The sequence below is a fragment of the Ornithorhynchus anatinus genome, chromosome 1 (genome assembly GCF_004115215.2).
Source record: "Ornithorhynchus anatinus isolate Pmale09 chromosome 1, mOrnAna1.pri.v4, whole genome shotgun sequence".
NCBI classification, from domain to species: Eukaryota; Metazoa; Chordata; class Mammalia; order Monotremata; family Ornithorhynchidae; genus Ornithorhynchus; species Ornithorhynchus anatinus.
Window position 1 is genome coordinate 67712355 of NC_041728.1, and position 12408 is coordinate 67724762.

General features: G+C 45.3%; 1 protein-coding gene across 1 annotated transcript in view; it reads left to right on the top strand.

Moving 5' to 3' along the window:
- CDKL4 (cyclin dependent kinase like 4) overlaps positions 1-11753 on the top strand; it is a 59464-nt gene extending 47711 nt beyond the window's left edge. The window contains exons 9-11 of the mRNA XM_029066185.2: positions 3555-3611; positions 6304-6438; positions 11109-11753. Coding sequence (XP_028922018.1) covers positions 3555-3611; positions 6304-6438; positions 11109-11210 — 294 coding nt within the window. The 3' untranslated portion in view covers positions 11211-11753. The remainder of the gene's footprint in view (positions 1-3554; positions 3612-6303; positions 6439-11108) is intronic.
- Positions 11754-12408: the final 655 nt, after the last annotated feature.

Genomic DNA, 12408 nt, shown 5'->3' on the forward strand with positions numbered 1-12408 from the left:
GCTTTTTTTTTTTAAGAGGACTAATTTCAAAGAATGATTATTTTAGAGTATTCCTGAGTAGGGCAGGAGCAGTCATAATAATAATGTTGGCATTGGTTAGGCGCTTACTATGTGCAGAGCACTGTTTTAAGCGCAGGGGTAGATACAGTGTCGTCAGGTTGTCCCACGTGAGGCTCACAGTTAATCCCCATTTTATAGATGAGGTAACTGAGGCACAGAGAAATGAAGTGACTTGCCCACAGTCACACAGCTGACAGGTGGCAGAGCTGAGATTCGAACCCATGACCTCTGACTCCCAAGCCCAGGCTCTTTCCACTGAGCCATGCTGCTTCTCTCTAGTTATTCTAGTATCTGTCCCCAAGGAAAGTCTCTTTATTGTTGTTTTCTCTCAAGCACTTACTACACTACTCCGCCCACAGTAAGCCCTCAATAAATATGACTGACTGAACTGTAAACTACTTGACGTCAGGGATCAAGTCTTCTGATTCCACGGAGGGTTACCCAGGTGCTTAATAAATTACTGATTAATCAGGACTGATGAGAGGATAAAGATTTTCCCTTTCACAGGCAATCAGCAAATAATATTTGAATGATTAGTGCTCAGCTCTGTATTAAGTGCTCTGTATTAAGTACAGTATTAAGTACAGTACAGGTGGAGAGAACCGGGACTTGGAAGTCAGAGGTCATGGGTTTGAATCCCCGCTCTGCCGCTTGTCAGCTGCGTGACTGTGGGCAAGTCACTTCACTTCTCTGTGCCTCATTTACCTCATCTGGAAAATGGGGATGAAGACTATGAGCCTCATGTGGGGTAACCTGATTACCCTGTGTCTACCCCAGCGCTTAAAACAGTGCTCTGCACATAGTAAGCGCTTAACAAATACCAACATTATTATTATTATTATTAGACATGATCCCTGCCCTCAAGGTGGTTACATTCTCTACAGAGAGTCTAGTCAATCAGTCGTATTTATTGAGTGCCTACTGTGTGTGGAGCACTGTCCTAAGCACTTGGGAGAATATAACAACATAACAAACACATTCCCAGCCCACAACAAGCTTACAGTCTAGAGGAGACAGACATTAATATAAATAAAGGACAGATATGTACATAAGTGCTGTGAGGCTGGGGGGGGGGGGATGAATAAAGGAAGTCAAGGTGATGCAGAAGGGAATGGGAGAAGAGGGAAAGAGGGCTTAGTAAGCGAAGACCTCTTGGAGGAGATGGGCCTTCAGTAAGGCTTTGAAGGTGGGGACAGTCATCGTCTGTCAGATATGAAGCGGAAGGGCGTTCCAGGCCAGAGGTAGGACATGGGCAAGAGGTAGGGCAGCGACAAGATAAATGAGATTGAGGTAGAGTGAAAAGGTTGGCATTAAAGGAGCAAAGTGTGCGGGCTGGGTTGTAGTAGGAGAGTAGCGAGGTGAGGTAGGGGGCAAGGTGATAGAGTGCTTTAAAGAGGACCGTATGGAATAGGCACTAAATTAGCGTCTACAGTTGTGCTGGTTTGGCACAAAAACTCCAATTTTGGGTCATTTGTGTTCCCTAAGCATCCTGGTTTCGTGTCCACTAAACTAGCTTCTCAACTCACTCCATGCCTCCTTTAGAAAATAATGGGACATCTCACGATGGAGAGATAAGGCATACATCTGGGCTAAATACCAGCACTGGTTGATAGGCACTAGGGTAAAGAAATGAGCTTCTTGGAAGGATCATTTTTACGCATGAGAAACACGCAAAGCCCTGTAGCGAATGAAGGAACACTACCGGCAGAACGGTGGGTCTAGAAATTCCATTGGTGGGAAGCAGGAGAAAGGTGAATGGTCCTTCAGCCTCCTGAATTTACTCAATTCAAGCCGTGAGGTATTGGAACAGGGAAGGCCAGCCAGATGGTGGTTCCTTGGGGGACAGCTGCCATTTTCCTCCTCCAATCAGTTCCAGCCCTGGGAGGCTGAACCTGGATTTCGGCCACTTCCCACAGAGGACATTCGATCCCCATGACCACCCCACTGAGGGTGTGCTTTTGGTGAGGTCCTCTATACTCCACGGCTTATGGGTGTGATAAAATGTCAAAGGGATCCCTGAGGGTTTATTTCTTAATGCCATAAATTCACTTTTCATTAACTAAAAAAAAGAATATTCAAACTGCTCAGAATATCAAGACCAGTTTTATTTTATTTTTTTGCCCCTTGACAATTAATTTTGCCTTTTATCGTGGGAAGTGCCATTTCCCAACCCAGCTCAGTTTAGGTGCCTGGGTAAGCTCCAACAGAAAATCCAGGCACCCGAATTAAAGGGGAAAAAATAAGTCTGCCAAAGATAGGTTTTTACAGCAATTCTGTCCTTTCCTCCATGACTATATTAGTTACCTGATTCACAATCTGGGGGGTTTGGGGTCTTTCCAAAACTCAGGTCTCTGGCACTTATATCTTTTGCCACAAAATCAAAACTATGTTTTTCTCAAAAAAAAAAATCCAAACAGCCCAAAATTGATTTAAAATAGGCAAGGCAGGTCAAATTCTTTGGGCAAATATGCATTCAGTCCATTATATCACCCTCCACAAGGAACTGATTTAGGGGGAAACTCTCACTTATCTCAGGACGTTTTGGCTTCTGAATGTTTCTCAAGATGATCTGTAGCTTTCCAAATGCCGACTCCCCGCTGGGGTTGTCTCGCTCATAGGCCTCGCGTTGAGAATGAATCTGTTCCCTTCGGTCCTGAGTGTGAATTCCAGTGGTGGGATTTGGGATATCAACTCCACCCAAGAGAACAAGACTGTTTGCACTTCACTAAAGCCTGAAGGAAGCCACTTTTTGTGTAAACGAATCCAACCGCCGAGACGCCAATAGGAAACCCTTTTATGGTTCAGGTTGAGCAGATTGTAAACAAGCGACAGGAGTTATGAGCTATGTTTTGTCACGCTGAGAAGCAGTGTGGTTCAGTGGAAAGAGCCCGGGCTGGGGAGTCAGAGATCATGAGTTCAGATCCTGGCTCTGCCACTTGTCAGCTGTGTGACTGTGGGCAAGTCACTTCACTTCTCTGGGCCTCAGTGACCTTATCCGGAAAATGGGGATTAAGACTGTGAGCCCCACGTGGGACAACCTGATCACCTTGTATCCTTCCCAGCGCTTAGAACAATGCTTTGCACATAGTAAGCGCTTAAATGCCAACATTATTATTATTATTATCTTTCTAGTCCGGTACGTTGTATCCCAGAGTAGCCATTGATTACCTGTGAGGTGAGTTCATTTATTCATCCAATCGTATTTATTGAGCGCTTACTCTGTGCAGAGCACTGTACTAAACGTGAGTCTCTCTAAGGCTCTGCTCTTACTTGTCCCAAAAACCAGGTGTTCTAAAGGGACAGGTTAGAAAGGGTCATAACCCTTTAGATGGGTGGAGGTCCAGTTAGGCAGTCATCATCCTCTTCCTCTAAGTAGTCTATCAGTGCCATCAGAGAGACTGAATTCTGAGTCGGATGAACCGTGGGTCTAACGCACATTCTAGTCGACTGTCGATTATGGGAACACTGAACACAGTTTAATTCTTCTCTTTCAGGAAACTCTCGAGGAGAAGTTCCCTAATGCTCCTTCAGCAACCTTGGATTTCATGAAGGTATTGCACATTCTATTCTGCCCCTTCCTGGGATAGGGAGTGGCAAAAAAAAAAACGGAGTCGGCAAAGTAAGGAGGGTGTTGAATAAGAAGTCATTGTAAGGGAGCAGCTCACAGCAACTGAGAAATTATTCCCATTCCGGCACCTTCATCTAAACTGATAAAATGGGTGATTTCTCCCTTCGGAGTTTTATATCCATCAGTGGTATTTGTTGAGTGCTTACTATGTGTAGAGGATTGGACTGGGCACTGGGAGACTAAGATAGAACAGAATTAGCAGGCACAGTCTCTGCCTGTAAGGAGCTTAAATTGTTTCTGGAAAGAAGTTCTGGGTCCTTGTGACTCGCTTGTGAAAAGTCATTTTCCATTGGTTTCCATCACAACCTTCCCGCATGTACGCTTTTTTGTCAGTATTTTCTAAAGGCACTCAATCCATCCAGCAATGGCATTTATTAGATTAGACCATAAGCCCGTCAAAGGGCAGGGACTGTCTCCATCTGTTACCAATTTGTACATTCCAAGAGCTTAGTACAGTGCTCTGCACATAGTAAGCGCTCAATAAATACTATGGAATTTATTGAGCGTATTGAGCGTTTTGGGAGGTACAGTACAACAGAATTGGCAGACCTGTTCCCTGCCCATAATGAATTCGTAGTCTAGAGTCTAGGCTAATAATAATAATAATGGTGATATTTGTTAAGCACTTACTATGTGCAAAGCACTGTTCTAAGCACTGGGGGGTGGATACAAGGCGATCAGGTTGTCCCATGTGGGGCTCACAGTCTTCCTCCCCATTTTCCAGATGAGGGAACTGAAGCACAGAGAAGTGAAGTGACTTGCCCACAGTCACCCAGCTGACAAGCGGCAGAGCCGGGATTCAAACCCATGACCTCTGACTCCCAAGCCCGGGCTCTTGCCACTGAGCCACGCTGCTTCTCTAACTACAGTCTAGAGGCACTGATCAGGAGACGGTGAACAAGGCTGAGGGCCAGATATGGTTACCCTAAAAGCAGGCTGACTGTAGAAAGCAGACTACTGATTGGACCCCCAATTTTTAAGGGCTTTGAGGTTGAGTTGCAGCGTGGCTTAGTGATTTAGTTGGGGCACGGTAGTGGAGAGGGAGACTTTCTGGGTGGCTTGTGAAGCAGCGTGGCTTAGTGGCTAGAGCACGGGCCTGGGAGTCAGAAGGGCCCGCGTTCTAATCCCGGTTCCACCTCACGTCTGCTGTGTGACCCTGGGCAAATCACTTCACTACTCTGGTCCTCAGTGACCTCATCTGTAAAATGGGGATTAAGAGCGTGAGCCCCAAGTTGCATCCAACCTGATTAACTTGTCTCTGCCCCACTGCTTAGAATAGTGCTTGGCACATAATTATTGTTATTATTATCTCACAATGAAGAGCTCTAAACTGCTGTTGACCTCCATAGAGAAAATCATTGGCTTGCCAGCAGGACTTGAAACTGCCAAACTAATTCTCTTCCCCTCTTCAAAGCCCTACTGAGAGCTCACCTCCTCCAAGAGCCCTTCCCAGACTGAGCTTCCCCTTTTCCCTCTGCTCCCTCTGCTGCCTCTCTACCCCCCCTTTACCTCCCCTCAGCTAAGCCCCCTTTCCCCCCCTCTTTCCCTCTGCTCCTCCCCCTCTCCCTTCCCCTCCCCTCAGCACCATGCTCGTCCGCTCATTTGTATATATTTTCATTTCCCTATTTATTTTGTTAATGAGATGTACATCACCTTGATTCTATTTATTGCTATTGTGTTAATGAGATGTTCATCTCCTTGACTCTATTGCTATCATTTTTGTCTGTCTCCCCCAATTAGACTGTAAGCCCATCAGTGGGCAAGGACTGTATCTGTTGCCGATTTGTCCATTCCAAGCGCTTAGTACAGTGCTCTGCACATAGTAAGCGCTCCATAAATATTATTGAATGAATGAAACAGTTGATATGAAGTGGCACCTCTTTTTGGAACTGCACTCCGGTCCTACTGAGTTTTAAGTGAATCAGACGACTCCTTTTCACTCCTCCTGTGGCATTCCCTTGAGTGAGTCTTGGCTTTTTCTCACTTTGAGGCTTCATTTTTCACGAGGGACTGCCAAGAAGTCTCAGCTGAATTGAGAATCTGTTGATTTTAGGAAGGAAGCTAAACAGTCCCACGAGTTGGAGTTCCACAAATCTCACGGTGGTCTGTTGCTCTCTCTCCCTGTTGTCAATCCTAACTTCAGACTCTTTGGAGTGAACGCAACAAAGTTCAGGTTTGGCTAGGCTGAAGTTTTATGAGCAAGGTGCAATTCTTTGGTAATAATAATAATAATAATCATGGTATTTATTAAGTGCTTACTACATGTAAGCTCGTTGTAGGCCGGGACCGTGTTTATTGTTGCAGGACTCTCCGGAGCGCTCAGCACGGTGCTCTGCACACAGTACGTATTCGATAAATAATACTGAATGAAGGTGCCGGGCACTGTACTAAGGTAATGGGCCTACCAGCTCTATATTGTACTCTCCCAAGTGCTTAGCACAGTGTTCTGCTTGCAATAAGCACCCAATAAATATGAGTGATCGACTGACCCTTGGGGATCATTTGCGGAGAAGGGTCTTCCGATGAATGTTTGGTTCCATCACTCACCAGACTCAGTTCTACACCTGGGCACATAAGAAATGCTCTTAACTTCCTTTGCTTCTTTCCTTCCAAAGGGGTGTTTGAAGATGAATCCTGAAGATCGATTAAGTTGCGCGCAGCTCCTGGAGAGTCCCTACTTCAGTTCTTTCCGAGAAGATCAACTTAAAAGAAAAATACGTAACGAGGGAAAAAACAGGAGGCGACAGCAGGTACTTCACCTCCACGATGGCTCTGTTGCTCTTTAGGGCCTCGGTTTCCTTTGCCTTCAGGATCTGGCTAAGAACAGGCTAGGATTGGCTACCATAAATTGGTGTGTATGTGTGGCCTAACAAAAGGAATATCAGAGTGATCTGGTAGTTTGCTCACTGCTTGGTTTCTGAGTGGTAATAATAATAATAATAATGTTATTTGTTAAGTGCTTACTGTGTGCAGAGCACTGTTCTAAGCGCTGGCATAGATACAGGGTCATCAGGTTGTCCCACGTGAGGCTCTCAGGCTTCATCCCCATTTTACAGATGAGGTCACTGAGGCACAGAGAAGTTAAGTGACTTGCCCATAGTCACACAGCTGACAAGTGGCAGCAGAGGTGGGATTCGAACCCATGACCTCTGACTCCCAAGCTCTTTCCATTGAGCTTTTTGGTTTGTACACCGTCAATAGGTTAATTCTTAGGAAAAGATTAATTATTTGTGAATCGTAGGTTACAGCTTGAAATCATTTTTTTCCAACCTTCCAGAAGGCTGCAGCCATATCGGTGCTTATTAATAATAATAATAATGTTGGTATTTGTTAAGTGGGTTAATTCTTGGGAAGAGATTATTTGTGAATCATAGGTTATATCTTGAAATCATTTTTTGCCAACCTTCCTGCAGCCATTGGTGTTTATTAATAATGATAATGTTGGTATTTGTTAAGTGCTTACTATAATAATAATGATGGCATTTGTTAAGCGCTTCCTATGTGCAAAGCACTGTTCTAAGCACTGGGGAGGATACAAGGTGATCACATTGTCCCACGTGGGGCTCACAGTCTTCATCCCCATTTTCCAGATGAGGTAACTGAGGCAGAGAGAAGTGAAGTGACTTGCCCAAGGTCACACAGCTGACAAGTGGAAGCTGGGATTAGAACCCAGGACCTCTGACTCCCAAGTCCGTGCTTTTTCCACTAAGCTACGCTGTTTCTATAAGGCTGCCTCCCACACTCTTCTCAATACATTTGACTTGCATATTATTCATGTTCCCTTTCGTGTTGCATTTGGATTTGCACCCTTGATTCACCCCTCCCTCAGCCCCACAGCACTTTTATCCGTATCCAAAATGTATTTATTTATGTTAACGTCTCCCCTCTAGACTGTAAGCTCACTGTGGGCAGGGAACGTGTCTCCCAACTCTGTTCTGTTGTTCTCTCCCAGTGCTTAGTACAGTGTTCTGCATACGGTAAGTAATAATAATAATAATAATAATGTTGGTATTTGTTAAGCGCTTACTGTGTGCAGAGCACTGTTGTAAGCACTGGGGGAGATACAGGGTCATCAGATTGTCCCACGCGAGGCTCTCAGTCTTAGTCCCCATTTTATAGATGAGGGAACTGAGGCACAGAAAAGTGAAGTGACTTGCTCATAGTCACACAGCTGACAAGTGGCAGCAGAGGTGGGATTCGAACCCATGACCTCTGACTCCCAAGCCCGGGCTCTTTCCACTGAGCCACGCTACTTCTCTGAAATACAGGCGATTGATTAAAAAAGATACAGGTCCAAATTCCAAGCATTTAAGGTAGAAGGGTTCATGCCAGCTCCTTCAAATTCACTGTGCAGTTTTGACACTTACTCCCAGCTCTGCCACTTGTCAGCTGTGTGACTGTGGGCAAGTCACTTAACTTCTCTGTGCCTCAGTGACCTCATCTGTAAAATGGAGATTAACCGTGAGCCTCACGTGGGACCACCTGATGACCCTGTATCTCCCCCAGCGCTTAGAACAGTGCTCTGCACATAGGAAGCGCTTAATAAATACCAACATTATTATTCAATCGCACCTGAGCGCTTACTGTGTGCAAAGCACTGTACTAAGCGCCTTGCCCACTTGAAATGCAACTGAGTGAGATTTTTAACCCCAGGGGCCAGAGGAAAGTGAGGATGGCAGGAGGCAGCCTAGCGAGGGACCACTTTCCCCCCCAAACTCAAAATACCCACTTCGCTCCAGGAGGTAAAACAGAGATGGAAGTTCGGCTCTTGAATGGGAATGGGAAGAGCTCTCTTCCCAAGCTGTTCCCTGGAATTGTGGTCAATTCCAACTGCAACTGAGGGCCTGGAATTGAAATCGCAACGATCCAGTAGCTGTAATTTATCATGAGCTGTGTCCGAAAAAAACAAAAAACTGCCCTATGCTCGTGACAGAATGGAAAGTTTTGGGTGGCGCGGTTCGGTGGCAAGAGCCCGGGCTTGGGAGTCAGAGGTCGTGAGTTCTAATCCTGGCTCTGCCGCTTAATGTTGGTATTTGTTAAGCGCTTACTATGTGCCGAGCACTGTTCTAAGCGCTGGGGTAGATACTGGGTCACCAGGTTGTCCCACGTGAGGCTCACAATCAATTCCCCATTTTCCAGATGAGGTAACTGAGGCCCGGAGAAGTGAAGTGACTCGCCCACAGTCACACAGCTGACAAGTGACAGAGCCGGGATTCGAACCCATGACCTCTGACTCCCAAGCCCGGGCTCTTTTCACTGAGCCACGCTTGTCAGCTGTGTGACCTAGGGCAAGTCACCTCACTTCTCTGGGCCTCTGTTGCCTCATCTGTAAAATAAGGGTTAAAAGTGTGAGCCCCGTGTGGGTCAACCTGATTACTATACCTACCCCAGCGCTTAGAACAGTGCTTAGCACATAGTAAGCGCTTAACAAATACCACAATTATCATTATTATTATTGCTTGGGTGCAGTTTGGCGATTAAACCACTGTACAGTAACTTGATTATTCCGACTTGATTATTCGGGGGTGCTTATCCCGGCCCCTTCATTCTTCCTCCTGCTCTTTCTTCAATCGTATTTATTAAGCGCTTCTTGTGTGCAGAGCACTGTACTGGGCACTGTTCATTCTTTCATTCAGTAGTATTTATTGAGCGCTTACTATGTGCAGAGCACTGTACTAAGCGCGGAATGTACAAATCGGCAGCAGATAGAGTTCTGTGACGGGCTTACACTCTAATCGGGGGAGACAAATAAAAACAATAGCAATAAATAGAATCAAGGGGGTGTACATCTCATTAAAACAATAGCAATAAATAGAATCAAGGGGGTGAACGTCTCATTATAACAACAGCAATAAATAGAATCAAGGGGATGAACATCTCATTAAAACAATAGCAATAAATAGAATTAAGGGGAGGTACATCTCATTATCAAAATAAATGGGGTAATAGAAAAAATATATACAAATGAGCGGACGAGCCCAGTGCTGAGGGGAGGGGAAGAGAGGGGGGAGGAGCAGAGCCATTCGCACTTCCTTTGGACAGTGAAAGAATTGGAAAGGAGGTGAAACTCCAATCACTCAGCTTCTTGTGGGCAGAGAACATGTCAACCAAGCCTGTTGTGTAAGTTCCTCTTCCAAGTGCTGAACTCTGCACCCACTAAACACCCAATAAATACCTTCCATTCTGTTGTCGGTTAGCTGCTTTGGGGTAGCAACATGGCTTTTGGGGAGTCAGAAGGACCTGGGTTCTAATCCCGGCTTTGCCAGTTGTCTGCTGAGTGGCCTTGGGCAAGTCACTTCATTCAATAGTATTTATTGAGCACTCATTATGTGCAGAGCACTGTACTAAGCGCTTGGAATGGACAAATCGGCAACAGATAGAGACAGTCCCTGCCCAGGGACGGGCTTACAGTCTAATCGGGGGAGATGGACAGACAAAAACAGTGGCAATAAATAGAATCAAGACACTTCTCTGGGCCTCAGTCTGGGCCTTCACTTCTCTGGGCCTCAGTTCCTTCATCTCTAAAATAAGGATTAAGACTGTGAGCACCGTCTGGGACAGGGACTGTGTCCAACTTGCATTCATTCAATCGTATTTATTGAGTGCTGTGTGCAGAGCACTGTATTAAGCGCTTGGAATGTATAGTTCGGTAACAGAAAGAAACAATCCCTGCCCAACGATGGGCTCACAGTTTGCTTGATTAGCTTGTAATAATAATAATAATGTTGGTATTTGTTAAGCGCTTACTATGTGCAGAGCACTGTTCTAAGCGCTGGGGTAGACAAAGAGTAATCAGGTTGTCCCACGTGAGGTTCACAGTTAATCCCCATTTTACAGATGAGGTAACTGAGGCCCAGAGAAGTTAAGTGACTTGCTCAGAGTCACACAGCTGACAGTGGCATAGCTGGGATTCGAACCCATGACTTCTGACTCCCAAGCCCAGGCTCTTTCCACTGAACAGTGTTTAGCACATACTAAGAATTTAACAAATACCATCATCATCATTATAACTATCGTTATTATTATTAGCAGCGCTAGTAAATGTTTTGGGGAAGACAAAGTTGAAGCTCTTGAAAAAGCTGAAGTGAGGTTTTTGTGTTTATCTGTGGATTTCAATTATTCCCATTTCCCCAGTGCTGCAGCTGAATGAGGGGTTGGCTGAATTACTCTTTGAAGCTGTGGCCATGACAAAACAAACCGATAAAAACAAAAGTTAGTGCTTAAGAATGATCACTGACAGTGGTGAGAAATTTTGTGAGGCTGCGTGGGTCGCCGGGGGTAAGCGTGCTGACAGGAATAATAGGATTTCCAGTATCAGATTAAGATCCTGCTTTATATCTGTCCTTCTCCTTTGTTTTATTTGCCTTTGAAATGTGTGATGTAATCACCGATTTTCTTCTCTGTTTGTGTCTATAATTAGAATCAACTGTTGCCCCTCATACAAGGGAGCTACGCTTCTCCGACACCTGAGGGCAGAAAACAGGCCCTCCAGCTGAAATTTGAACATCTTCCAAACATTTAGAAAACCTTCCTTTCAAATGAGTAGCGATGGGTATGTTTTCTTTTTTTTAACGAGTTAGTAAGGAAGGAGCTCAGAGCTATTTCAAATGCAAGTAGTCTACATGAAAAGTTAAGCTATCTTCCGGGCATGCTTTGAACTTTACCAGTTATTTACCGAGTTGAATTTTTTCCTAGCAAAAGAGTCTGACTTCTTGCCTGTAAAGAAAGGAAAATTACAAAACTATCAGAGCAGACCCTGAAAAGTCTACTGACTACCATATTAGGAATCGATGGGAACTTCTTTAAGTTCTTATTCAGAAAACTACCTTCCTGTTGGTCACAAGACAGTTTCAGTATATTCTACTCCCTGGATTAAGAAATCATGTCACCCTTCTCATTCATTTAACTCTCCTTGCCTATCTTAGGCCTAAAGGGACATTTAATGATTTCTCATGGCATATGCCAGCTGGTGAGAGAGGATCCTGGAGGGAGTCTACTCCAGCCTCCTGACGGTTCATGCGTCCAGTCGTATTTACTGAGCGCTTACTGTGCGCAGAGTACTGGTCTAAGCACTTGGAAGAGTACAATAATAACAATAGAGAGACCCATTACCTGCCCACAATGAGCCTGGAGTCTAGGAGAGGAGACAGGCATTAATATTATAAACTGTATTATATCAACCCCCTTGACAGACTTGGTAACTTTCCTATTCCACTGCTTAACCACCCTCGATGCCAGGAAATTCTCTCACATCCATCAGAATCCTTCGGACTGCAGTTTCAAGTCCATTTATTTCTTTTCCGTTCAATCAAGCTGGAGAGGCGCTAGCTGCTCACCTCCCTTCACTTATCTGGTAGTATAGAGAGAGACATTCTTCCACCATCTCAGCTCAAAAGTCTGCTCGGTGTACATTTCCTCCTAGGTTGGGCACGGGGTACATGGCGTATGCCTGCCCTTGGCCCCAGATGGAGCTCACTGTCCAGACCAGCTGCTTAAAAGCCAATTTCTAGCTGCCGGTTGCCTTTCCTGTGACCCAGGTATTGGTCTGGAGTTTGCCGCCAACCCTTGTTGCCTGGACAAGTCGGAGGAAGGGTTTCAGGACAGAGGTGGATCTTAAGGATAGCAAACTGCGGGTGGACGCTCAGAATCCTTTAGGAACCTGGCAGACCCCCTTCCTCCTCCAGATTAACCCAGCAACTGCTGTTCCATACCCGGTGCCT